This window comes from Ovis canadensis, chromosome 14, assembly GCF_042477335.2.
Source record: "Ovis canadensis isolate MfBH-ARS-UI-01 breed Bighorn chromosome 14, ARS-UI_OviCan_v2, whole genome shotgun sequence".
In the NCBI taxonomy this organism is placed as follows: Eukaryota; Metazoa; Chordata; class Mammalia; order Artiodactyla; family Bovidae; genus Ovis; species Ovis canadensis.
In genome coordinates this window covers 68,036,576-68,063,757 of record NC_091258.1, presented here as the reverse complement: position 1 = coordinate 68,063,757, position 27,182 = coordinate 68,036,576, and the positions used below count along the sequence as shown (strand labels likewise).

General features: G+C 47.8%; 1 protein-coding gene across 13 annotated transcripts; it reads right to left on the bottom strand.

The window, feature by feature from the left end:
* Positions 1-222: 222 nt before the first annotated feature.
* On the bottom strand, positions 223-24,974 carry ZNF114 (zinc finger protein 114). 13 transcript variants are annotated; one of them, XR_011248463.1, is made up of 8 exons: positions 24,617-24,974; positions 22,425-22,545; positions 18,270-18,445; positions 12,022-12,222; positions 11,555-11,656; positions 7,583-7,709; positions 2,712-5,115; positions 2,485-2,533 (listed from the first exon to the last, which is right to left on the bottom strand). XR_011248463.1 is itself a non-coding variant. In XM_069549325.1 (7 exons), the coding sequence occupies exons 5-7, from the start codon at positions 11,555-11,557 to the stop codon at positions 3,881-3,883; spliced, it is 1,365 nt and encodes a 454-aa protein (XP_069405426.1). In that variant the 5' UTR covers positions 11,558-11,656; positions 12,022-12,222; positions 21,712-21,963; positions 22,425-22,545; positions 24,617-24,974; the 3' UTR covers positions 2,485-3,880. The 13 variants fall into 13 exon arrangements, 9 of the variants coding, with proteins under 9 accessions (XP_069405426.1, XP_069405424.1, XP_069405425.1 ...); XM_069549325.1 differs by lacking the exon at positions 18,270-18,445 and adding an exon at positions 21,712-21,963 and having other exon boundaries at positions 2,485-5,115; XM_069549323.1 differs by having other exon boundaries at positions 2,485-5,115.
* Positions 24,975-27,182: the final 2,208 nt, after the last annotated feature.

Sequence of the window (27,182 nt, the reverse complement as noted above, 5' to 3'; positions counted from 1 at the left end):
CTGGCATTTCAGGTAAGTCCCTGGTGGTCTAGTGGTTAGGACTCTACTCCCAATGTGGGGGGCCCACTCTTGCCTCCTCTTGCTGGGGCATGGGGGACGCTTGGGGGTAGACCCTACGCTCCGAAACTAAGTTTGCATGCCGCAACTAAAGATCCCGTGTGTCACAGGTAAGACCTGGCTGTAGCCAAATAAATTTCTTAAAAAAAAAAACAACCACAAAACTTGCGATCAACTCCGTTTCAGATAATTTCTTCACCCAAAGCAAATGTTCTCGGTCTCCTGGCTTTTGTCTTAGTAGGACTCCGCCGCCAGGTGGCGCCCGTACCTCGCCGTGAGTGGGTTTTGCTCTGTTCTGACTCAGCCCAGGCCACTGGGATTTCTTTGAAGTACCGCTTGCCGTAGGCTTCCCTGGTGGCTCAGAGGATAAAACGTCTGCCTGCAATTCAGGAGACCCAGGTTCGATCCCTGGGTTGGGAAGATCCCCTGGAGAAGGAAATGGCAATGCAATGCAGGAGACCCTGGAGAAGGAAATGGCAACCCACTCAGGTCACAGAGTCGGACAGTACTGAGTGACTTCACTTCACTGGTGGTCCAATGGTTAAGAATCCGTGCTCCTACTGCAGAGGGCACAGGTTTGATACCCGGTCAGGGAATTAAGATCCCGAATGCTGCACAGTGTAGTCAAAAAATAAAGTTATATAAATACATAGCAATAGCAGTAACAGAAACCCTGAATTTGACGATGAAAACACTGGTAGCTTTGAAACTCAAAAGACATCACTTAACATTAACCATTTTCTTAACTTCTGTGCTTTAGTTTTCTCATTCATAAAAAAAAATGTTAAAAGTGTATATGAGAGGAGTGGTGGTACATAATAAACAGGATGAGACCCTGATGTTGGGAGATCGAAGGCAGGAGGAGGAGATGACAGAGGATGAGATGGCCCGATGGCACCATCGACTCAATGGACATGAGTTTGGGTAACTCCGGGAGTTGGTGATGGACAGGGAAGCCTGGCGTGCTGCGGTTCATGGGGCTGCAAAGAGTTGGACAGGACTGAGCAACTGAACTGAACTATATGCAAATATAAGCTCATGGTAAGAAGCACATAAACTTTCACCCTTATTGTATGAAGAAACAAAATAATCACTGTCGTAGAAGATGGTCAAACATAGACTAGAAAGAAAACTCACCTTTAATAAAGAAAATGTCCAACTTCTTATGTATCTAATAACATGTTTCCAAATACATTAAACAAGAATTGACAAAATTGCCAAAACTTTGAGAATCTATATTTAGAGTAGCACTATTTTAATTTTTGAAAATAATTTTTTTGGTTTTGGCTGTGCTGGGTCTTTGTTGCCGTGAGGGAGTTTCCCTCCTTGCAGCACATGGGCTCCTCACCGAAGTGGCTTCTCTTGTTGTGCAGTGTGGGCCCAGGGCACTGGGGCTTCAGCAGTTGCGCCCGCCAGGGTCTAGAGCACAGGCTCAGTAGCTGGGGTGCACGGGCTCAGTTGTTCCATGGCCTGTGGGATCATCCAGGTTCAGGGATTGAACCTGTATCTCCTGCATTTGCAGGCCGATTCTTAACCACTGAACCACCAGGGAAGCCCCAGATATTTTATTATGAACTTGCTCGGTGAGTAAAAATGTTGTTATTAAGAGAGTCTAAAACACTCTTAAGAAGCTTGACCATTCAAATCCTGACGAGCCCACCCAACACCGAAGAAATGTACAACCATCTTGAATCACATGAGGAATTACAAAAAATTGGTCACATATTAACTTTATCATTCTGAGTTATAAAACCTTCCCCAGAACTGCCCAGCAGTCCAGTGGTTAAGACTCTATGCTTCCACTGCAGGGGGCCTGGAGGGTTTTTTGGCTGCAGCATGTGGGATCTGAGGTCCCCAACCAGGCCAGGGATGGAACGCATGCCCCCTGAACTGGAAGTGCAGAACCTTCCAGCTGAATGGTTGGGGATGTTCTGGGTCAGGAGTTCAATCCCTGATTGGGGAACTAAGATCCTGCAACAGGTGTGGCACAGCCAAAAACAAAATAAAAATAATAGCTTCTACTTAAAAGACAGACAAACAAATAACAAAACTCCCTTGAAATGCTTCTTAACCAAATTAGGGCTTTGCTTTATGGAATAAATCTAGACATGCAGTCTACTGCAGCCAGGAACATCCCCAAATATGCCATTCAAATACAAAAGTGAGAAATTGTGTATTTATATTTGAGGGTCGTGTTACTGGGACCATGATCTTCATTCAATGATCCTCAAGCTGCATGAGCTAACTCAGGGAGTATCATCACATTTCCAGACCGCAACAAAGGAAAGAGAGGACAGGGGACCTGGTTAAGAGAGAGTGAAGAACATTCTCTCCTTTCCAACAGCCCTCCAGGAATCCAAACCACCTCCCTCCTTACTGGCAATAAGCTCCATTCACCATCAGATATGAGAAAATCTGAGAAAGGCATTTCTTTTTCTTTTTTTTTTTGCTGCATGGCATGTGCTATCTTAGTTCCCTGACCAGGAGTCAAACCCCTGCAGCGGAAGTGCAGTCTTAACCATGGGACTACCAGGAAAGTTCTGAGAAATGCATTTAAGAACATTCCACAGGGACTTGCCTGGGGGTCCCATGGTTAAGACTCATGCTTCCACTGAAGGGGGCGTGGGTTCGACTCCTGGTCAGGGAATTAAAACCTAACAATGTTAAAAGAAATCCAACTGTGCTAACTCTGGGAAAAAAATCTATGTCCCTTTAGTAAAGAAGATGAGAAGAATGTGGTCAGGCAATGACAGAACTGGTCCCATCACAAGACCAAAATCAAAGTCAAGACAAGTATCTCCTATCAGGACCACAAAGATCACATACTCTGACCATAATGCAGTCAAATCAATGGACAGAAATGGCATCACGGAGCACAGTAAACTCGAGTCTAAATTCAATGTAGCTCAAACAGGGATTTACACGGGTGCAGTGATGCATCAGCGAAATGTTATGAAGCTCCTACAACTCAAAACTCACGTGGCAGAGCTGAAAGGGTCCATAGAGGGTTAGTCAGCATTCTTGTGGGATTTTATTAGAAATGGTGGCAAATACCGAATTTTGGTTCCAATGGAAGGAGACATGGATAATACTAGCGATTGGAACATCTACCCTGTTTCTCTTCTGCTATGAGGGGCCTCCCCGGTGGCTCAGTGGTAAAGAATCTGCCTGCAATGCAGGAGATGCAGGTTCGATCCCTGGGTTGGGAAGATCCCCTTGAGAAGGAAATGGCAACCTCTTCCAGTAGTCTGGCCTGAATAATTCCATGGACAGAGGAGCCTGGAGGGCTACAGTCCACGGGGTTGCAAAGAGTCAGACACGACTAAGCTTAAGACTCATTTGTGCAAGTGAAGAAGGGAAATAAAGGCTTTCTCAAATCTATTACTGATGAGAGGGTCTCTCTCCAGGGATTAGTCTCATGTGTTAAGTGAGGAATGAGTATGTAAGATTTTCCCTACATTCCTTAATCCCATGATGCCTCTGCAGTGAGTTTTATTTTTCACTTTTTTAGCCCTGTGACATGGCATGTGGGATATTAGCTGCCCCACCAGGGATCAAACCTCTGCAGTGGAAGGGTGGTGTCTTACCCACTGGACTGCCAGGGAAGTCCTGCAGTGTGTTTTTACAGGAACTGTACCTTTGAGAAAACAGAAGTCTTTCCCATATTCCCTTTAAAAAATTAAAAGTGTGAAATCTTACATTTCCAAAGATCTGAGAGTTCAGATGTTTCCATCTTTGTTTGTTCACTGAGCTCCCTTCCACCATGTCGTCCTTATGCACGTAGTACTTTGAGAAAATAAATGAAGGCTTCTCCCCATTCCTTTCATCCGCAGACCTTCTTCAGATGGGCTTTAAGACTTGAATAATTAGTGTAGCTTTTCCCACATTTCTGACATTTATAGGGTTTCTCTCCAGTGTGAATCCTAATATGTCCCTTAAAATTTGACGACCTATGGAAGGTTTTCCCACATTCCTGACATTTATAGGGTTTCTCTCCAGTGTGAATCCTAATATGTCCCTTAAAATTTGACGACCTAGTGAAGGTTTTCCCACATTCCTGACATTTATAGAGTTTCTCTCCAGTGTGAATCCTAATATGTTCCTTAAGCTTTGAGGACCTGTTGAAACGTTTCCCACATTCCGGACATTCAAAGGTCTTCAGGTGGTGATTTCTCAAATGTTTATTAAGGTGTAAGATATATCTGAAGGTTTTCCCACAATTCTCACATGCGTAGGGCTTCTCTCCCATGTGGATTTTCATGTGTTTCTTAAGGGACGACTGATACATGAAGCCCTTCCCACAGTCCCTGCACTTATAGTTTTTCCCTCCCATCGAGGTTCTCCTGTGCGAATCTGAACTCGGAACAGGGACAAATGTCTTCCCACTTTGATTATTCTCATTATTTGTCTCTGCCTCATAGGGTTGTGTCTGCCTGGCGGGGAGAGAGTTATTTAGGAAGGTGTTTTCACACTGATGAGAATGACGAGGTTTCTCTTTCATGGGCATTCCTCGTGTCCTAAGGGAGATGTCTCCCTCTAAGGCTTTCCCACATGGACTGTATTCACGGATGCTCACGCCCATGTACATTTCAGCCTGCAAACGAAGCAGGTCATTCTGATGATCCATCTGTGCCTTTGATTTCAGCTCTGTCTGAGTTCTTGCACGTGGAATCCATGGCACTTCCTGCCACTTGACTCGGTCATCTTCATTGTTCGTATAGATTTTTTGATTACTGGGTAAGAGGAGAATTTGTTTCAAAATGTCTGAGTTAGGTCTTGGGTTATGTTTCCCGGTGGAATCTCCCTGTGATGGCACAATCTTCTGGCCAGGGTTAGAGATGTCCCTCGTCTCGGGATATTCCCAGAATCCAGCGGGAGAGGCATCTTTCTCGTGGGTGGCTGCAACGTGCTTCAGTGTTCGCATCCAGTCTTCTCTGAAATCGGAGAGTCGGGAACCGCTGCTCGCCAGATGTGCTCTGTTGACTCCCTGAAATGTCCTTTTAGCAAGGCTGTTCTGCTGAGGGGTCGACTCTTTGGTTTGATGTCGAGTCACCCAATCTGAAATGAAGCGGTGCAAAAGTCAGGTCTTTGTGGAAAGGAAAGGTGGGCTGGAGAAACCAGGCGAATGCCCGTGGATCTCTTTTCAAATGCTCCCTCTGTAAGGAAAATGGGAGAAGGGAGAGAGCAAGAGGAGGCAGGCAGAGAGGCAGAGATATTGGAAATTTAGGATGTATGAGGAGTTTGACTATGGTTAAGATAAGAGGTTCAGTACACACAGTAAGATGCTAAGAAACGGTTCTGTGGTCCAGTGGCCAAGACTTGGCGCTCCCAATGCAGGGGGCCTGGGTTTGATCCCTGGTGAGGGAACTAGATCCCACATGCTGCAACTAAAGATCTCGCCTGCTGCAACTAAGACCTGGAGCAGCCAGATATGTAAATGTGATTCTGTGAGATTGAAGGTACAATCATGAATGCCAAGCGTGAGGGAACTGTGAGGACCTATACCAGGATCACAGATGTGAGGCTTTGTACCAAGGCCACAGACGCAGAGCCCAGCACAAAGGTTACCTCCGGAACTGATTGAGTCCCATAGCAACCGTTGTCATGAGCCCCATTCCCATCCTTCCTGGCCAGCTCCCTGACCCCATATTAAGTAAAAATGCCTACCTGGGTACTTACTCTATAGCACCCTAACCAATCACCTAATGCCACCTTTCCAGCAGGAATTTTCTTTGTCTTGAGGCTACAAAAATTGGCTGCTGCTGCTGCTACTGCTAAGTCGCTTCAGTCGTGTCCGACTCTGTGTGACCCCAGAGACAGCAGCCCACCAGGCTCGCCCGTCCCTGGGATTCTCCAGGCAAGAACACTGGAGTGGGCTGCCATTTCCTTCTCCAATGCATGAAAGCGAAAAGTGAATGTGAAGTCACTCAGTCGTGTCCGACTCTTAGCGACCCCATGGACTGCAGCCTACCAGGCTCCTCCGTCCATGGGATCTACCAGGCAAGAGTACTGGAGTGGGGTGCCATTGCCTTCTCCGATAAAAATTGGCTACTAACTCATAAAAAACATCAACAGTGTCTGGTCTGCCAGGAGGTCACCCGCTGTGCTCACAGCACCCTCACTGTCTCTGTTCTTACAAACTCACTCCTTTCTGAAATACTCCACGTCTGGAAGTTCTTTTCCAGTCCAACCTCCGACTGCCAGGACAAACTGGACAAAGAGTCCGTTATGGGCTGACTTTGATACCCCCCATCACAATGGTGGCACTAGTGGTAAAGAACCCCTTTGCAAATGCAGGAGACTTAAGAGATGAGGGTTCAATCCCTGGGCTGGGGAAAATGCTCCGGAAAAAGAAATGGCAACCCACTCCAGTATTCTTGCCTGGGAAATCCCATGGACAGAGGAGCCTGGCGGGCTACAGTCCATGGCGTCGCAAAAAACTGGACACGACTTAGGGACTAAACAACCACCACCACAGATCCATGTTGAAACCTCAATCCCACAACAGGATGCTATTTGCAGGTGGGAACCTCATGAGGTAATTAGGTTTAGATGAGTTCATGAGGGTGGGATGGGACCCAAAGATAGGGTTACTGTTCTCAAAAGAAGAGGAGGAGACACCAGGGCTCTCTCCCTCTTTGCCATGTGAGAAGGTGGCTGTCTGCAAGCCAGGAAGAGGGCCCTCCCAGGAACTGAATCTGCCGCCATCTTGATCTTGGATTTCTCAGCCTCCAGAATGTGAGAAATAAACAACTGTTGTCTGGGCTACCTGGTGTATGGTATTTTGCTTTTATCAGCCTGGACTAAGGCAGAGGGGGGACAGGTCTTCCTCTAGGCGGGTAGAAAGGAACATCTGAAAAGATGGATGAAATCCACGATATTCTCTATATACCCGAAGAAGCTCATACATTTATGAGCCTCAGCTTTCCTCTTAGATGAAATGAATTAAAAAAATATATATATATATGGAGATGAAATTTACACAGCGTAAAATTAGCCAAAGTGTACAGCTCAGCATTTGGCATGGTGTTTACAACCATCACCTCTATCTAGTTTCAAAACTTTCCCCCTGCCCACCCCCCCGGCCCAAGGAAGCCTCATACTTATTGAGAAATCACCCCTGGGACTTCCCTGGTGGTCCAGTGGTTAAGAATCCACCTTGCAATGCAGGAGACACAGGTTCGATCCCTGCTGTCCCCTTAGATCCCTAGGAACTAAGATCCTACGTGCTGGGGAGCAACTAAGCCAGGGCGCCATGACTACCGAAGCCCACACGACACATAAGAGTCGGCGCTCTGCAACCAAAGAATGCAAGATCTGGCATGATGCAATGAAGTTCCTGCGTGCCGCAACTAAGACCTCTCGCAGGAAAATAAATAAATTTTTTTTTTTAAAAAAAGGAAAGCAAAGGATAGACTTCCGGGGTCACGAGGGAAACTATGTCTGCCACCTGGGGGTGGTGGTTGAGTCTCTGGAGCACAGGAGGGGCCCATCCATCAGCAAGTGCAGGAAGGGGCCTCCTTACCCACATAGGCCAGGTGACCGCAGGTCTCCAGGGTCACATCTCTGTAGAGCTGCCTCTGTGCAGTGTCCAGCAGGGCCCACTCCTCCTGGGTGAAGTTCACAGCCACGTCTTCCAATGTCAGCGAGTCCTGAACAACACACCCATTTTGGCTCAGTGGGGTATGGACCGTCATCGCGGTGAATCCTGTCCCCTCCCCATTGTTATTCAGTCACCCAGTCGTGTCTGACCCTTCGCCACCCCATGGACTGCAGCACGCCAGCCTTCCGGGTCCATCACCATCTCCTGGAGTTTGCCCAGCTTCATGTCCATTGCACCAGTGATGCCATCCAGCCATCTCAACCTTTGATCCCCCCTTCTCCTTCTGCCCTCAATCTTTCCCAGCATCAGGAACTTTTCCAATGAGTCGGCTGTTCATATCAGGACTCCTTAGGGAGTTCAGTTCAGTTCAGTTGCTCAATAGGGTCTGACTGTCTGTGACCTCATGGACTGCAGCACGCCAGGCCTCCCTGTCCATCACCAACTGCCAGAGTTTAGTCAAACTCATGTCCATTGAGTCGGTGATGCCATCCAACCATCTCATCGTGTCGTCCCCTTCTCCTCCCGCCTTCAATCTTTCCCAGAATCAGGGTCTTTTCAAATGAGTTAGTTCTTCACATTACATGGCCAAAGTACTGGAGTTTCAGCTTCAGTATCAGTCCCCGCCCTAAGGTATATTAAAACCCAACCCCTCCCCCACTCCACCCCCGGACTTGTGAAACTGACCAGATTTGGAAAGAGGGAAGACGGAAACAACTTAAGGTGAGGTCACAAAAGAGTAGGGAGCGTGCTAATCCACCGACTGGCTGTCTTCACAATAAGGAGATATCTGGACACAGACGCACAAGGGGAAGACACACGTCATCCGGCCATGGGGGATGTACAGACTGGAGGGATGTGTCCACAGGCCAAGGAGAGGCCATCAAGCTGTCTATAGATTTGGGTGGTGGTGGTGGTTTAGTTGCTCAGTCGTGTCTGACTCTTTTGTGACCCCACTGTAGCCCACAAGGCTCCTCTGTCCATGGGATTTCCCAGGCAAGAATACTGGAGTGGTTTGCCATTTCCTCCTTCAGGGGATCTTCTCGACACAGGGATCGAACCCATGTCTCCTGCATTGGCAGATGGGTTCTTTGCCACTGAGCCACGTGGGAAGCCCATCTATAAATTTGCCTCCCTCTAATTTGAAGGCACATTAGGCCCAATTTACCAAAATTTTATAAGCAGACATCCCTTGATCTGGCATTTGCATTCATGAGATTATACTCCAAAAATACCCTGGCGAAAACCCCATATGGTATATGCACATAATTAGTTAAATGGAAGGTTATATATGAGTAAAAGAATGGAATATTACTTAGCCATAAAAAAAGAATGAAAAGTTGCCATTTGCAACAACATGGATGGACCTGGAGGGTATTATGCTAAGTGAAATTAGTCAGTCAGAGAAAAACATATACCATTTATCACTTATATGTGAAATCTAAAAACAAAAATCAGGGCTTCCCTGGTAGCTGAACTACGGACGGAGGTTTGTAACACTGTATAGGAGGCTGGGATCAAAAGCATCCCCAAGAAAAAGAAATGCAAAAAGGCAAAATGGTTGTCCGAGGAGGCCTTACAAATAGCTGAGCAAAGAAGAGAAGCAGAAGGCAAAGGAGAAAAGGAAAGATACATCAATCTGAATGCAGAGTTCCAGAGAACAGCAAGGAGAGATAAGAAAGCCTCCCTCAGCGATCAATGCAAAGAAATAGAGGAAAATGATAGAATGGGAAAGACTAGAGGTCTCTTCAAGAAAATTAGAGATACCAAGGGAACATTTCATGCAAAGATGGGCACAACAAAGGACAGAAATGGTATGGCCCTAACAGAGATATTAAGAAGAGGTGGCAAGAATACACAGAAGAACTATACAAAAAATATCTTAATGACCCAGATAATCAGGATGGTGTGATCACTCACCTAGAGCCAGACATCCTGGAATGTGAAGTCAAGTGGGCCTGAGGAAGCATCACTATAAACAAAGCTAGTGGAGGTGATGGAATTCCAGTTGAGCTGTTTCAAATCCTAAAAGATGATGCTGTGAAAGTGCTGCACTCAATATGTCAGCAAATTTGGATAACTCAGGAGTGGTCACAGGACTGGAAAAGTCAGTTTTCATTCCAATCCCAAAGAAAGGCAATGCCAAAGAATGTTTAAACTACCACACCATTGTACTCATCTCACACGCTAGCAAAGTAATGCTGAAAATTCTCCAAGCCAGGCTTCAACAGTACAGTGAACCGAGAACTTCCAGATGTTCAAGCTGGATTTAGAAAAGGCAGAGAAACCAGAGATCAAATTTCCAACATCCATTGGATCATCAAAAAAGCAAGAGAATTCGAGAAAAACATCTATTTCTGAATCACTGACTACGTCAAAGCCTCTGGCTGTGTGGATCACAACAAACTGTGGAAAATTCTTCAAGGGATGGGACTACCAGACCACCTGACCTGCCTCCTGAAAAATCTGTATACAGGTCAAGAAACAACAGTTAGAACCAGACATGGAACAAGAACAATGGATTGGTTCCAAATTAGGAAAGGAGTACGTCAAAGCTGTATATTTTCACCCTGGTTATTTAACTTATATGCAGAGTACATCATTAGAAATGCTGGACTGGATGAAGCACAAGCTGGAACCAAGATTGCTGGGAGAAATATCAATAACCTTAGATATGCAGATGACACCACACTTATGGCAGTAAGCAAAGAACTAAAGAGCCTCTTGATGAAAGTGAAAGAGCAGAGTGAAAAAGCTGGCTTAAAGCTCAACATTCAGAAAACGAAGATCATGGCATCTGGTCCCATCACTTCATGGCAAATAGATGGGGAAACAGTGGAAATAGTGACAGACTTTTATTTTTTGGGCTCCCAAATCACTGCAGATGGTGATTGCAGCCATGAAATTAAAAGACACTTGCTCCTTGGAAGAAAACTTATGACCAACCTAGACAGCATATTAAAAAGCAGAGACGTTACTTTGCCAACAAAGTTCCGTCTAGTGAAGGCTACGGTTTTTTCCAGAAGTCATGTATGGATGTGAGAGTTGGACTATAAAGAAAGCTGAGCGCCAAAGAATTGATGCTTTTGAAGTGTGGTATTGGAGAAGACTCGAGAGTCCCTTGGACTGCAAGGAGATCCAACCAGTCCATCCTAAAGGAAATCAGTCCTGAATTTTCAGTGGAAGGACTGATGCAGAGGATGAAACTCCAATACCTTGGCTACTTGATGGGAAGAACTGAGTCATTTGAAAAGACCCTGATGCAGGGAAAGATTGAAGGAGGGAGAAGGGGAAGACAGAGGATGAGATGGTTGGATGGCATCACCAACTCAATGGACATGAGTTTGAGTAAACTCCGAGAATCGGTGATGGACACGGAGGCCTTTTGTGCTGCAGTCCATGGGGTCACACAGAGCCGGACAGGACTGAGCGACTAAACTGAACTGAACTGAACTGAAAGATGGTCACAGGACCCAAGAAAAAAGAATGTGCCAATCGGACCAAGCTCAAACCCTGAAGCCCTGTCTCCAGGAGCAGTGAACCCAAGGCGCATCTTCTCAGTTTGACTGTCCCTAGAATTTTGCGGCTCAACCTCAGCACAACAGACAACCCACCCCCACCCCCTCCGACACATTTGTGGAGTCAAATAACACGGAGCGGGCAAACGCAGTCGGCGCCAGGGGACCGACAGAGGCGTCCTGCAAGGTTGCAGCCCAGGGATGGGAGATCCCTTCTCTCTGGGGCAACGTGAAGGGCGCACTTGGGGGTCCTCGTGGCTTCCCTTTCCTCCCGAGCTGGAAAGAATCCGGCCTTTTGCAGGCAGCTGCTCCCAACTCCTCGGAAGGCCACCCGGCCCCACCCTGGGCGTGGATCCTTGTCCCAACCTGGCAGAATTACCATTTCCCCCGGCACTCGGCTCCTAGACGGGTCTAGACTGCTGGTGGCAAGCGCTCATTCCAGTCCCAGAGGTTTGCAGGGTGGCAGGCGGGAAGAATGGAACTGTGAATAAAAAAGAATGCTGACATTAATAAATAAATAAAAATAACGAGCCCCGCCTTCCCCCCACAGAAAGGATCAAGACCAAGTTCTTATCCTGCCCGGGTGTTTCGTACTTGCTTCCTGATCCCCACGCCTCACCGTGGACGGTGTGGCGGGGAAGGAGGTGGAGGCAAGCCGGGAAGGAATCCCCAGACCTGCACCCACAGCGGCTCCGGGGGAATCCTCCCAGGAACTGACCCCACCCTCAGCAGATTTGCATTTCCGGCAGAACCTTCCAGCCAGACCAGGGAGGCAGCCGGAGCTGCTGAGGTCCATCCGGTCTCCCTGCCTCGGGCTCTCCCTGTCCCCGCCCCCTCCCCACCTACCTCGTCCCCCGGCCCTCTAGGAGGTTCCCGGGCTTGGAAGCCAGCGGCGCCGCCCTGCGCCCCCCGGAGAGGACGAGCACTTCCTTAGGAAAGGGAGGGTTTTAAAATCTGTGCCTGATGGAGGGACTTCCTTGGCGATCCAGTGGCTAGGACTCCCCGCTTCCACTGCAGGCATCGCGAGTTTAATCCATGGTCGGGGAGCTATCACACCACCAAGTGGCCAAAATAAATAAAAATTTTAGAAAGATCAAACAAATCTGAGCTGTAAAAGGGCCAAACCAAATGGAGGGCCCTCAGTCTCCCTCTTGAGCCCCGTTTCCTCCCCCGCCCCCTCCATCTTTTTAGGACCTACTTGCCTGTTGGATGATGGTTTGCGATGACTGGAAATCCACTTGCTTATGACAAAGGGGAACTTTTTTTTGTTTGTTTGGTTTGGTTTTGGCCACACCCCAAGGCTTGCAGGATGTTAGTTCCCTGACCAGGATTGAATCCATGTCCCCTACATTGGAAGCTTGAAGTCCTAACTACTAAACGACCAGGGAAACCCCAAGATGAAGTTGTCTTTACAAGTGATGGAAGAAATGTTGGCATCATGAGGTATTATTGTTAGAGCCAAACGCCCTGGGAAGCAAAACTCACTCAGAAGGACAGCGTGGATAGTGGAGTGCAGTTTATTATACCGGCGGGTCCCAGGCAGAGTTTCCTCCTTAGCCAAGGACCCCCGACCAATCTTTGTGACAACCTTTTATACCTGAAGTGTGCATGCCCAAGCCCACATCCCCAAATTACTCAAGTCTGCTCTGGAAAATGTTAGGAAGAGATACAAACAGGTTCCAGTCATGATTCATATTCTAAAGGTCATCTAGCCATGTGGTGTAGCTCACATCAATGGACATTATTAGAACTACAGAAAGTGATTGATTATATAGTGAATTATTGCATTCTTTTTGGCTCTGGGGAGTCTGTTATGCCCCAGTCGTGAAATTTCCCAATGACCACCAGGGAGCCGATATCCGATGCAAAAGCAAGAGAGTTTTTATTACCAAGCTCGAGCTGGGGCTCCCACTGATACCAACGCAGCAGCTATAGGGAGGAGCCCCAGGTTTTGGATTACATTGCTTATATAGGGAGTATACATGGAAAAAAAAGGATTTCTAGGTAGGGGAACATCTGATTGCTCACTTTCTTTCGAAGGGTTATGTGTTGGTTCTTGATTGGTCCCTATTGTCTAAGTAGACCACAAGTTCCTGAGCGTTAAGTCAGGAGATTTTGGTCTGGGGTCCGATTGGCTTGTGGGCAGTGGGGTGAGGTCAGGGGATTTCCAAAGGCTCTTTTCCTGGAACCTTACTAAATGGAGTTTCTGTGTTAACAAAATGGAGTAGCTTAGATTCTTCAAGTCTAGGTACGAGGTCAGCCTGGTCTGGTGTTTATCCATTGGGGAGGCTTGGTTACCAGATACGTAGTCCAAAGGTTGCCGAGTGCAAGATGGAGTTTCCTTCCCTTTAAAATAGAGTCAGTTTAGTCAGGGCCACCCTCTCCTTTCCTGCTTCATTCCCCTCTCTTGATGCTCCCAGCTTCCAGTGTGAGCATCATTCATAGGGATGTACTGTACCTTGGGTCTTCTAGCATATATTTGGGTGAATGAATTCAATCTCAGCGAAACAAATTTGACGATACATTGGAGAATACAAGGTCCACATAACAAAACCAACTCAGCCACTATAACAATGGCCAATATAGTTTTCCACCAATCACCCTTTATCCACGACAAAACAGAAGTCCAAAAAGGAATATTATCATTAGATATAGCTTTTACCTGGTTTTTCATGTCCACTAGAGTGGCTGATACATTGCCAGATAAATCAGGAATATATACACAACATTCAACTTTAACTGTAGCACGGGTCCCTCCTTGAGCAGCCGTTAAGTATTTCTAAAGCCATCTGATTTTGAATTACTGCCTTCCTCCTTTGTATCTGTTCTTCATTTAAAGCTTGGATCGCCTTTGTATTGTCCAGGAGGGCCTGTTTCATGAAGTTAGTTAGAGCTTCTACTTTAATCATAATATCTGTTGTTCCTATAGACGGTATGAACAAGGCAGCTATGTAATCATACCATTGAAACATGGACCTTGCCCAGCACACATGTAAATAAGGCAAATCTACTGGGGCTTGTTGTAAGGATGGCTTAATACTTCCATGAGCAAAGGCAAATCCTAAAGTGCAGTGGCCAACCCAACAGACTGTAAGCCAAGGGCACAAATTCCACACTGCCACTGGGTACCGTTTGGGGCCACCCATCGGATCCCAGGGTTGTTCTTCCAGTCTGAGCCTGGCCAGCGATAGGTGACCTCTAATATTTGTTCACATTGCTCAGAGGAAAATATCCCACATATTTTAATTCTTTTGGATCTACAGGGTGGTCACCAAATTCAATCTTCTGTTTCCTTTGCTCCCAACAGATAGGGGCAGGGACAATAGGCTGGCTTTGTTCTGGAGTCCTTCAAAAATATTCGTCTCATATCTGGTCAAATTGTTCAAAGTACCTGACGGACTGGCCCTTTTTACTGGCCCTAGAGTTCTCATCCTTTTTTATTTTTTAAGTAATAAAGCTTGCATTTACTTCAAATATCACCCTATGGCCTTGATCAGTCTGATTAGAGTCCAGTTTACACACCAAGAAAGAAGCGACAGGTTGTGAGTAACCAAAGAAAGAAATGTTTCTCATTGTTGTCTCAAAAAGGAACAGAGGGGGCTAAAATCTCCCTTATGGAGAGGAGACACCCACCAAGGAAGCCGTCCATCACTGACAAAGGCATGGCTCCACAATCCCAACAGTTAGAGGTGTTATCAAAGCCTGCATAGGAATGTGCTCACGAGATGAAAACGTTGTCTTGTGCTGAAACTGTGGCGAGTCTCAGGATGATGCCGGGAAGCCCATGTAGCAGAAGTTGATTGCAGAGCTTTATTTCTGTTTCCTCTTTTTTAAGATGATCTTGGTTTCACAGGGATCAGCAGGGTTCCTTTGTGTAGTCCACTCGGTGTCCTCGGGGGCCTGCGTGGTATGTCTTCTTCACCCTTGTGTGATGCCTCCAGGGAGGGACACCTGCAACTTTAACTGCCCTAGGCGTAGTTAGAGCAACAGTGTATGGTCACGGTTTCCGTCCTTAACCCATACCTGATCCCCGGGCACAAACTCACGAATCTGTTCCTCAAGGGGGAATGGCACCTTTCTTGGACACACTTAGTTCCCTGGCTTATTACCTTACTTAATTGTTCCATTTGCTGTGAAATCCCATCTCCGCTTACTTGTGGCAAATTTGCCGACACCTGTCTTACTATGGGAGGGCATCTCCCATAGACAATTTCATAAGGAGAATAACCGTGGCAATGCAGGTTCACTCTTAATTTGAGCAAGGCCACTGGAAGTAAGTCCATCCACGAACAGTCAGTCTCTATGATACATTTTGAAAGTGTTTCTTTAAGGGTTCGGTTAGTTCTGGCCACCATTCCGGAACTCTGGAGCCAATATGGGGTATGTAATTTGCATTTGACATTTTAGAGCGTTACATACCTGTTGAATTAAATTGGCTACGAAAGCAGGGCCGTTGTCTGATCCTATACTGGTTGGCAACCAGAATCTGGGGATTATTTCTCGAATCAGACAGCGAGCCACTTCATTTGCTTTTTCAGTTTGGGTGGGGAAGGCCTCCACCCATCCTGAGAAGGTACATACCATGACCAGTAAATAATGATAGCGTCTGCAGGGTTTCATGTTAGTAAAGTCCACTTCTGAATGTTCAAAGGGCAGAGTGCTCTTTAACTGTATTCCTGGAGTTTTCTGTTTATGTCCGGGGGCAGCATTGACCTGTGAGCAAGCAGAACAGTTCTGGGATTCCATTTTACACAGGGAAGAAAGCCGTGGTATTAAGAAATATTTCCGAATTAACTTTTCCATTTTGTCACATCCCAAGTGGGTAGTCTGCTACCGGAGACACTGATGAAGGGGCCAGTGCCTTGGGAACTAGCAACCTACCATCCGGCAGTTCCCACCAACCCCTTTCATTCTTGGTGGCCCTTTCTGTTTCAGACAACTGGTCTTGGGCCGGGGTATACTGTGGGAGAGTTGTTAAGCACAAAAGTCTTACCAATCCCGCCCCCCAGCGCCTCCAAATTCCTCTGCCGCTCGTTTCGCGGCTATATCTGCCAGCCGGTTTCCCCGGCTGTGGGCCGTCCTCCTTTTGGTGACCCCGGCAATGTATCACTGGTATTTGTTCAGGTTCCCATACAGCATCTAGTAGGGTCAAGATTTCTTCCTTGTTTTTAATATCTTTTCTGCTAGCTGTCAAGGGCCATCTCTCCGTGTATAGGGCCCCATGCACACGCAGAGTAGCAGTGGCATACCTGTGAAGGACCTAAGCTACTCCATTTTGTTAAAGAAGACTCCATTTTGTAAAAATTCCCGGAAAAGAGCTTTTTGGAAATCCCTAACCTCACCCCACCACCCTGGGACCAATCAGAACCCGTGGCCAGCCCGGGGAAATGGGAACCAATCAGAACCCAACACCTAACCCTTCCACAGAAGGTAACCAGTTAGACATCTCCCAACCCGGAAACTCCTGTTTTTCACATTTTTTCGCGCGAGAATACCCTATATAAACAATGAAACCCAGAGCTCAGGGTTCCTCCCTATAGCTGCTGCGTCGGTATCGGTGGGAGCCCCAGCTCGAGCTTGGTAATAAAAACTCTCTTGCTTTTGCATCGGATATCAGCTCCCTGGTGGTCATTGGGAGATTTCGCGACTTGGGCATAACACCTGGAGTCAGCGTAAATGTTTGTCTTACCTTTCGACAACTGGAGGGCCTGAATTAGAGCCCGTAATTCGGCCCGTTGAGCAGACCAGGGGGATGGCTGAGAGCCAGCCTCGGCTATGGTCTTCTCTGTCACTACCGCACACCCCGACAGCCACTGTCCTTGTTTCACCAGCCTGGTGCCATCGGCGTCCAGGGCCCAGTCTGGGTCCGGGACTGGCTGGTCTCTCAGGTCAGGTCTGGAAGCATAAACTTCCAGGATTGCTTCACGATTATGTGAAGGTCCACCTTTCCCCACAGGAAGGAGTGTAGCCGGATTTAAGGCCTGACAGAGCTCAATAGTAACATGGGGGTTCTCTCATAAAAGTCCCTGGTGTTGGGTAATTCGGGACGTTGATAACCATTTGTGGGGACCCCCCTCGTAGTGAAGGAGGACACAGAATGGGCTTTCTCTTGAAAGCAGGACTCCATCTTGGGTAGGACTGTGGACTTTGAGCTGCGATGCCCAGTATCTGTGGAAACGACATACCAACTGGGAAACTAGGCCCCCAGAAGGAAGAGCCCCAGGGCCCTCCATGCCTATAAGAATACCCTAATTATCTGCGTAACCAGATAGAATCAAACATTCTACTATACTCATTGGGGTATGACCACAAGCTAGGCTTAAGGCATATGATCACGGGTTAACTTTTGATTGTATCTTTCTTTTTCTTTTGTTCAGACTAGTTTCAGGGAACCTTATACACTTAGGGGATATAAGGTTTTCACAAAAACTGGTGGGGTCCTCAGCGAAGAGGAGACTCTGCCTTGGGCCCGCCGGTGTAATAAACTGACCTCCGCTACCTGCATTGTCCTTCTGAGTGAGTTTGTTTCCCAGAACGCATGGCTACACCAGTGGGAGAGCATTGACCTCATGGGGGACTTTTACAGTTAAGTTTTGGCCCAAAGTCAGCTTGGTTGCTTCTCGGACCAGTAAGGCAACCGCAGCAATCGCCCGTAAGCACCCAGGCCACCCGGTAGCAACGCTGTCCAGCCGTTTTGAGAGATAGGCCGCTGGTCTGTCTCACGTCCCCACAGTCTGGATTAATACCCCCATAGCCACGTTGTCCTTTTCAGTTACATAAACAGTGAATGGCTCAGAAAGTTCTGGCAGACACTACGTGGGTGCCGATATAATAGCCAATTTTAACTTTTCAAAGGCTTCTTATTGCCTCTCTGTCCAATTTAGTGAATCCCCTTCTGGCCCTGCTAGGAGTTCGTATAAGGGCTGGGCCATCTGAGAGTATCCTGGGATCCAAATTCTACAGAACCCAGTGGCTTCCAAAAATTCTCGGACCTGTCGTAGGATTTTTGGTTGTGGGATTCTCAAGACTACGTCTTTCCTAGACTGGTCCAACAGTCTTGTGCCCCTTCTCAGGACAACCCCCAAATATCTTACCTCCTCCTTGTAGATCTATGCCCTTTTCCTCGAGACTTGGTAGCCTGCTTCCATTGAGAGGGTAACAGGCAGGAAGGCCAGGGGTCTCCCACCGGAGGAAATAGCCAGCAAGTGTCAAAACATTTTTATCTCACTTAAGCGGCAGGAGGAAACAAACCAGCGATATTTTTTCCTTCCTATACAAATTTAAAAGGAGGTTTCTCTTAAAATTCTGTGTTGCTATAGTGACACCGGGTTTCACCTGAAGTTAACCAATGCCTTTTTCTTATGGAAATGTTTATCTTAAGCTATGCTAATGTACTATACATTTACCCTAAACTCTGTCTTCAAGTCGGTTCCGCCTTTCGGGCTCAGAACCTACTTGATAAACCAGTATGTTATACCCCGATATTGTTCCTCTAATCTATGTAAATGAAACTATTTGTATGGTGATCTGCCCTTCTTCAAGATTCAAGTTAATCATTTTATGGCCCAAGATAAACCATTTGGTGCCAAGATTATTCCAAAATACATCTTATGGGTGAGGGGCCTGGTGCCATTCTGAGTTTTGAGACATACCTTTCTTTCATTAACAGGCTGCTTGTGACTATATAACATCCAGCTGAAGATTAGCAGGGGGGTACTCTTTCTGCCCCCTTCTGATGCCTATGTCAAAAGCTTTCTCTATCTCCTTTATACTTTAGTAAAACTTTATTACACAAAAGCTCTGAGCGATCAAGCCTCGTCTCTGGCCCCGGATTAAATTCTTCTCCTCCAGGGGCCAAGAATCCCGGCGTCATGATTTAACAACAACCTTTCACCATCATCATCTCTAGCAAAGCCTTGGTTCCTTCCCAGCAGTCCTCTTTATTCTCAGCAGCCAACAGCAAGTTGTTCCCATACTGTAGCAGCCAGCACCTAAACCATTCTGGCTGGAATGAGTTCAGAAGCCAAGGCTTCCCGAAAATGGTCAGGGAATTCTTAAAACCTTGTGGGAGGTGAGTCCAAGTAAGCTGTTGTTTAGTGCCTCCTGTTGGATCTTCCCATTCAAAAGCAAAAATGGGTTGAGATACCGGAGCAATAGTCATATATTTTTCCAGTGGTCATGTATGGATGTGGCAGTTGGACTATAAAGAAAGCTGAACACAGAAAAATTGATGCTTTTGAACTGTGGTGTTGGAGAAGACTCTTGAGAGTCCCTTGGACTGCAAGGAGATCCAACCAGCCCATCCTAAATGAGATCAGTCCTGGGTGTTCATTGGAAGGACTGATGTTGAAGCTAAAACTCCAATCTTTTGGCCACCTGATGCGAAGAACTGACTCATTGGAAAAGACTCTGATGGTGGGAAAGATTGGGGGCAGGAGGAGAAGGCGATGACAAAGGGTGGGATGGTTGGATGGCACCACCGACTCAATGGACATGAGTTTGAGTGAACTCTGGGAGTTGGTGATGGACAGGGAGGCCTGGCGTGCTGCGGTTCATAGAGTCACAAAGAGTCGGACATGACTGAGCGACTGGACTGAACTGAACCGGAGCAATGTGGATACAAAAAAAAAAAAAATGCATCCTTCAGATCTAGGCAAGTATAGATCTTAGCACTCGGTAGGAGGAGGCTGGCAAGGTGTAGGGGTTAGGGGGTGTGGAGTGGAGTTACGGCTGTTTGATTGACCAGTCTGAGGTCCTGCACAGCCCCTTCCTTCTTAACTGGCTGGATCGATGTGTTCCAGGCTGACTGGCATTCAATCAGGATGCCCGCCTGCCGTAGCTTATTTATATGGCACAAGATGCCAACTCGGGCCTCCAGCAGTAGTGGGTACTGATGTTTTCTGACAGGTATGGCACCGGGTTTGAGTTCTATTATCACTGGAGCTTGATGTTTGGTGAGTCCAGGGGTGCAGGGGGAGGTTATCTTCCGCCCAAACCTCAGGGAATTGTTGGATCAGCGCTCTGTCTCTCTCTCTCTCTCTCTCTCTCTCTCTCTCATCTAACCCATCCGGCTTCCCTTCTGGACGGTCATGCCACCTCCATTCATCTTGAGGGGTTACCAAGAGGGAGAGTAAATAGGTGGTTGAGCCCTAGGTGGGTCTTTCTTGGGGGAAAAAGGTCACTTGTGCCCCCAATTTAGACAAGTCTCTTCCCAACAGGCATTCAGGAATATACAGGAATTCATGAGTCACTTGATGGCCCCCCATCTGGCATTTCCTGGGTAGATGGAATGGTCTGATCAGCTTTTCCCCAGTTATTCCTCCCATAGCAGTGGCCTTCTCTGAGAGAGGATTGCCACTGGTTTGGCCACTGCTGACATTTCTGCTCCAGTACCCACCATAAAGTCAATAATTTGGTCCCCCACTTTTAGTTATACCATGGGCTCTCGGGGACCTTTTGTCTTTGAGCCCCGGTACCCCTTTTCAGTCTCTAGTCCGGCCAGCCCTATAACAGCTGATGCCAGTTCTTCCCCCTACCCCCACCTCCCCCGCTATTCTGGGGGCATTCATTTTTCCGAAGGCCAAAGCCCCATCATCGGGTGCATTGATTTGGTTGCAGGGTGGTCCTGGGCTTCCTTGTAGGAGCCTTTAGAGGGGGTGGAGGTTTGGGGGAAGGCCCAGGGAGGGGCCTTCCCTCGATCCTCTGAACTGTTGTCTTGTTATCTTCCTTCCGTTTTTTTCTCAGCCTCCTTTTTCTGCCTCCATGTCTCTGTTTCTGAACACCTTACCAGCAATCTCAATTATTTGTGAGCTGGTCACGGCTAATACTCCGTCTCCCTTTTGGAGCTTGCGTCTGATATCAGGGTAGGCTTGAGATACAGAGGCTGTATTTATCACAGTTTGAGACCCAGCTGCCTCCAGATCTATTGGTGTATAAAGTCTATAGGTCTCGCAATATTTCATAAAGCTCAGTAGGTGTTTCAGTCTCCTTTTGGACTACTTCGGTAGGTTTTGCCATATTCATAGGCTTGCAGGGGCCCCCCTCAAGACCTTGTGAAACAGACGCCCGATATCTCTCAAGGTGGGCCCTTCCTTCCTCTGTGTTATAGTCCCAATTGGGCCTTCCATCAGGGGTGGCTAATTCTGCCCACTGATGTGAGTTCACGGTACCCTCGGGGGCCATTTCTCGTAGCCATTTTCTAGCCTCAGTATGGACCCTGTGTCTTTCTTCAGTGCTGAAGAGGGAAACTAGCAGCTGGATTATGTCATCCTACCTAGGACAGTAGGTTCGAAAAATAGTCTCCAACAGCCTGATCATGCCCTGCGGCTCCTCCGAGTACGGTGGAGTGTGTTTTTGCCAATTTAGGATGTCCATAGAGGAAAATGGTTGGTAATCGTAGGCTACGTGAGGCCTGAACTGGGGGCTGTTGTAGCTCTCTGAGGGACATGGGTAGTGGGGCCCTTTCCCCAGCTCCTTGGCGGAGCGCAGCCTCTGTCTAATTCCTGTGTCTCCTTTCCCCTTTCTGTCAGTACTCACCGGGAGAGGCGGGTACAATTTAGGAGGTTCGGCTGGGGCTGAATCCTGCGGGCTTTGACCAGAGGCTCCTACCACTGGGATCGGAGCCTGCTGAGGTGGTGTCTCTACGACCTCCGGGGGGTGGGGGGCAGGTAGGGGAGCCGTGGCTGCTGGATCGGGCGTTCAGATGGCCCCCGGTGCCAGTGGAGCATTAGGTGGCAGGCGTGTCATCCAGCATGGGGGGAAAGGGGGCAGATCGTCCCTGTCCGAATCCTGTAGAATTTCCTTTTTGTCATCAGTCAATTATTGTGCTTTGAATATTTTTCCCTTCCATTTGCCCAAGGGGGAGGATCTTGAGCTAGCCATAACCATGAATCAATATAGGGATATTGATCCGGGTGTCCTGGCTCTCCTGGGACCACTACATAGACCGCTTTTACTCTATTTAAGTCCATGGGGCCCTCTGGCAGCCATCCAACTCCCATAGAGCGCCATTCAACCTCACAGAGTATACGGAGCTGGTTAGGCGTCATCTTCACCCCATAATCTCCTCCAAATCACTTCTTAAAATTCTTAATCACGCACTCCACTACAGTTGCCTCAGATTCACTTCCTCCCATTTTGCTTATGTCCTGGGATCTTCTTCTCTCTTCCCTTTTCGTTCTATCTCCACTCAATGAAACATTTAAATTGCCATTCTGCCTCCTTCTTAATTGGGGTGAGAAGAGCCTTACCTGCCAGATTCCAGAGGGAGAAGGGGTATCGGCGTGTCTTCACCTGCTGGAAGGCTTGGCCGAACCAGAACACCACGTGGTCCAAGACTGTTTCTCCTCTGATTCTGAAAGTCGGTTCTGCCTTGGTGGGTTTGATAGGGTGCAGATGAAAACATAGATGGATTAGGTATCCCACGTCCCAGGCCATCTCTGGAAAGGCCAATTCATATTCACTTGTGTATCCCTGTCCTTCTAGCCTGACAACCCTGAGGGGATCAAGAATTCCACAGCAGATGGGACATTTCCTCAGAGAGGGCAGAATACGAGCACAAAAAGACCAAGTTTCTTCCCCCAAAGCCTTCTCTCAGTCGCCTGGTAATAATTTACCCCAAGACGGCACGGACACCACCTCCTCTGTGACATTCACCCTCAGTGTGTGTCCCCTATTTCCTCCCAGGGCGTTGATCAGGAAGGTGGGAACCTCCTTCCCTGAGCGCTCAACTCCCCTGCTGCCGTCCACTACCCACTAATGTGAAAAATCTGGGCATCGAGAAATGGAATCTTTCCAGGACTAGGCGCCTATCCCCCTCTAGAAGATCCGAGTCGCGAAGACTCGGAGTAGCCCCAAACAGGACTTGCCTCCTCACAGTGAGAAGCTTCCTGGCCAAGGCACCAAATGTTATAGCCAAACACCCCTGGAAGCAAAACTCACTCAGAATGACAGTGTGGATAGTGGAGTGCAGTTTATTACACCAGAGGGTCCCAGAGTTTCCTCCTTAGCCAAGGACCCCGACTGATCTTTGTGATGATGGCCTTTTATACCCGAAGTGTACATGCCCAAGCCCACATCCCCAAATTCCTCAAGTCTGCTCTGGAAAATGTTAGAAAGAGATACAAACAGGTTCCAGTCATGATTCATATTCTAAAGGTTATCTAGTCATGCAGTGTAGCTCACATCAATGGACATTATTAGAACTACAGAAAGTGATTGATTACATAGAGGGTTATTGCATTCTTTTTGGCTCTGGGGAGCCTGGTCTGGTGCTTATCCGTTGGGGAGGCTTGCTAGGCATTGGTATGTTATCTCCATGGTTACCAGATATGTAGTCCAAAGTTTGCAGAGTGCGAGGGAGGTGGGAGGGGGGGTCATGTTTGGGAACGCATGTAAGAATTAAAGATTTTAAAATTTAAAAAATTTAAAAAAAAAAACAAACCAAAGTTTGCAGAGTGCAAGAGGGAGTTTCCTTCCCTTTAAAACAGAATCAGTTTAGTCAGGGCAACCCGCTCCTTTCCTCCTTCAGTATGGGGGAGTCATTTTGGCTTATTGATAGGGTCTCCGTGGGGGCTCTGGTTGAAATGGCTCAAGATGTTGACCTCACAAACAAAGAATAAAATCACAGTGACCCTTGACTGATCAAATTGCCCAAACGACATTCTGTTTTCCTGCTGGCGCCTACCTGCTCAAGGCTACGAGGCCGCTGGATTCCAGACCTCCAGCTATGTGACTACAGGACTCAGCTACAGGCTAAAAATTAACCATCCCTTCAAAGAATTTTTCATTGGAGGGGTATAAGAAGGACCCCGTCAGAAAGGGAGGACACAGGTTCTCCTTAAGGGCCAGTCACCCTCTCGTTTCCCTCTAATAAATGTCCCTTTTCTTGCCTGACTGCCTGGCTTGCTCTTTTTCTCTGCACTTGCCTTACATTTGGGTGTCAACCCAGGAGGGAAGACTCACCTCAGCTGGGTGGGCTCCTCTCACAAGCCCACCTGCGGTGATCCCCTCCCTTGGACCTTGCCGAAAAACTGAGATGAGCCCTGGAACGGGACTCCACGTGCCTTGCTGGACTGACCTCCACACACCCACACAGGCCCACGTTTCATCCATCCGTTACAAGGATGAGTGAAATCCCATCCTCTAGAAGGGAGGATCTCCACGGCCCTCGGCCTCTCCACCTTGTGCCATCTGACTTTGAAATAGGGGCGCCCATTTTCAAGCCGACTATTATATTACTGTTTGAGAAAGTCCTGAGAACAGGGAACGCCTTTTCTCTCGGACCTTTCTCGGTTTCCCGCGCCCTTGTCTACCCTTCCTGTTCGGCCGCAACGGGAAATTCTCAGTCTCAGTTCTCAAAATCTACCCCTCTAGGATTGCTTCTCCGAAACCTAAAAGCCTTGGGCTCCAAGGGGAGATAAGACCGAAAAGACTTACTTACTCTTCTAGCACTGTCTGGCCGCAATGCAGACTTGATAACAGGTCCCAATGGCCAGGATACGGAACTCTCGATTATAATACTCTACCGGACTTCCGTAACTTCTGCCGCCGCAAGGGCAAGTGGTTAGAAATCCCTTCTGTCCAGGCTTTCTTCGCTCTTCGCTCTCGACCCTCCCGCTGGGAATCCCGTTCTGCTTCTCAAATACACTTAGCCCACTCGGGGCCACATCCTCCTAATACAAGTCTCCCGATCCCTGTTCAGACTTTACTTCTTCCTTTGACCCTTCTGCCCACAGCCCACTCCCTAGCGCTCCCAATCCCCTTGCAGCCTCCAGATCCAGTTTCACAACCTCCAACCTGACGCACCCTCCTCCCTCCCTCCTTCTTAAGCGCAGGCCGCCGCCAAGGCTCCCAGCCACCCTCCCCAGTCTGTGCGAGGCTAGCTCTGAGACCTCATCCCCACCCTCTACCCCCTGGGTTCCAAGGCTCTACCCCGACCTCCCTAGATCCTGCCCCCCTACCTGGTCCCGAACAACTTTGAAATAGGAAACTTCGCAGCAGGACCCCGCTCCTTCCCCGGCTCCACTCCTCCCTTTACGGGAAGCAGCGGGAGCAGAAGGCATTGTTTGGGTTCGCCTCCCATTCTCCCTCGCGGATCTCTCAAATCGAAAAGCTGCTTGGTTCCTTCTCTTCAGACCCGGATAATTATTTTAAAAGAATTCAAGTATCCTTCCCAGTCTTACAACTTAACCTGGCATGATATTTACATCATCCTTTCCTCCAGTCTTCTCCCAGAAGAGAAGGAACGAGGATGGGCAGCCTCTCTGGGGCATGCCGATGAGACACTAAGCCCTTAGGGGCCATGGCTGTCCCCTGAGATGATCCCAACTGGGATCATCAGGAAGGGAGACCTGGCCGAGCAGCCTGCAATCATATGGTTGCTTGTCTCACTGTGGACCTTCAAAAGGCAGGGCATAAAGCCGTCAACTTTGATAAGCCCCAGCTGATAACTCAAGGACTTAGACGAAAACTAGGGAACAATTTCTAGCTAGGTTAACAGTAGCCCTACAAAAATATACAAGATTAGACTCTGCTTCAACAGAGGACACCATTGTCCTTAACACCCATTTTATCTCCCAGTTGTCCCCAGACATCCGAAAGAAATTAAACAAGGCAGAAGCAATTCAGACCCCTCAATGAGACCTTTTAAATTTAGCCTTTAAGATTTTCAATAACCAGGAAAAACAGGCAAAGCTAGAGAAGACACAATAAGATCAGGCCAAATACCACCTTTTAGCAACTGCCCTACCTGGCCCAAACCTCCATCAACCAACAAAGACAGGAAGCCACCTGGGCCTTGCTTCAAACATGGCAAAAGAAGGCCACTGGGCCCACTCGTGCCTAAAGCCGAGACCCCTTCCAGGTATGTGTCCCAGCTGTGGATTAAAGGGATATTGGAAGGTCGACTGCCTAAATCCCCCTCCAGGGATCCGGACATCCCCTCCTGGTCCCGAGCCTCCTCCTCCTTCAGCCTCTGAAGACTGAAGGTGCCCAGGGCTCCAGGCCCTGACCCTCATCACCTCTAAGGAGTCCAGAGTAACTCTCACAGTGGCAGGTAAGCCGATCTCTTTTCTCATCGACTCAGGGGCCACTTACTCTGCTATGCCTGCTGACTCTGGAAAAACCAAGATGTCCTAGGTTTCTGTTATGGGGGTTAATGGTTTAATATCTATGCCATGAATAACCAAGCTTCTACCTTACACACGTCAAGATACCCCATTTTCCCATTCTTTTCTCATACTCCCAAAATGTCCCACGCCTATTCCTGGGAAAGACCTTCTGTCAAAATTCAAAGCCTCTATTATTATCCAAGCCTGGTTATTGCTCCTTAACACCCACCACCTCTGACATTTGTCTACAACAGGCTCCTTTCTGTTTCCAGACAAAACTCTATAAACAATTCTCATCCCCCAACTAGGAACTATACCATCGCACCTCTGCAGTCACACTTCATGTCTCTCCTTCCCTTCAGGCCGATCTGTCTATCATGTCTCAGGAACTGTAGGACGTTCTCTTGCTTTCTCAGGGAGGCTCCCTTCTGCCTATGGTGTAAATACGCCTCTTGTAGGGGCTACACTGGCCGAGTTCACTGCCTGTCTCAGAGACTCCTAACGAGTTCCCAGAAAGACTCCTATTTGCTATTGATTTCAGCTGTTGTCTTCTTACTCCTGGAATGTTTTTCTTATGTGGAACCAGCACCTGTTTATGTCTTCCCACTAACTGACAGGGACATGCACCCTGGGGTATCTGCCCCAGATATTTCTACTGCTCCTACCAATCAGATGCTCCTGATCCCACTAACTCATAACTGACCCAGATGGGCAATTCAATTCATTCCTCTGTTGATCAGTTTAGGAATAGTCGCTGGAAACAGAAAGGATTGGGACAGGGACCGTAGGACTCACAATCTCTTTAAATTACCACCAAAGCCTTTCTAAAGACCTCACTGACAGCCCAGAAGAAATAGCTACTAGCCTTATCACTACCCCAAACCAGTTAGGTCCCCT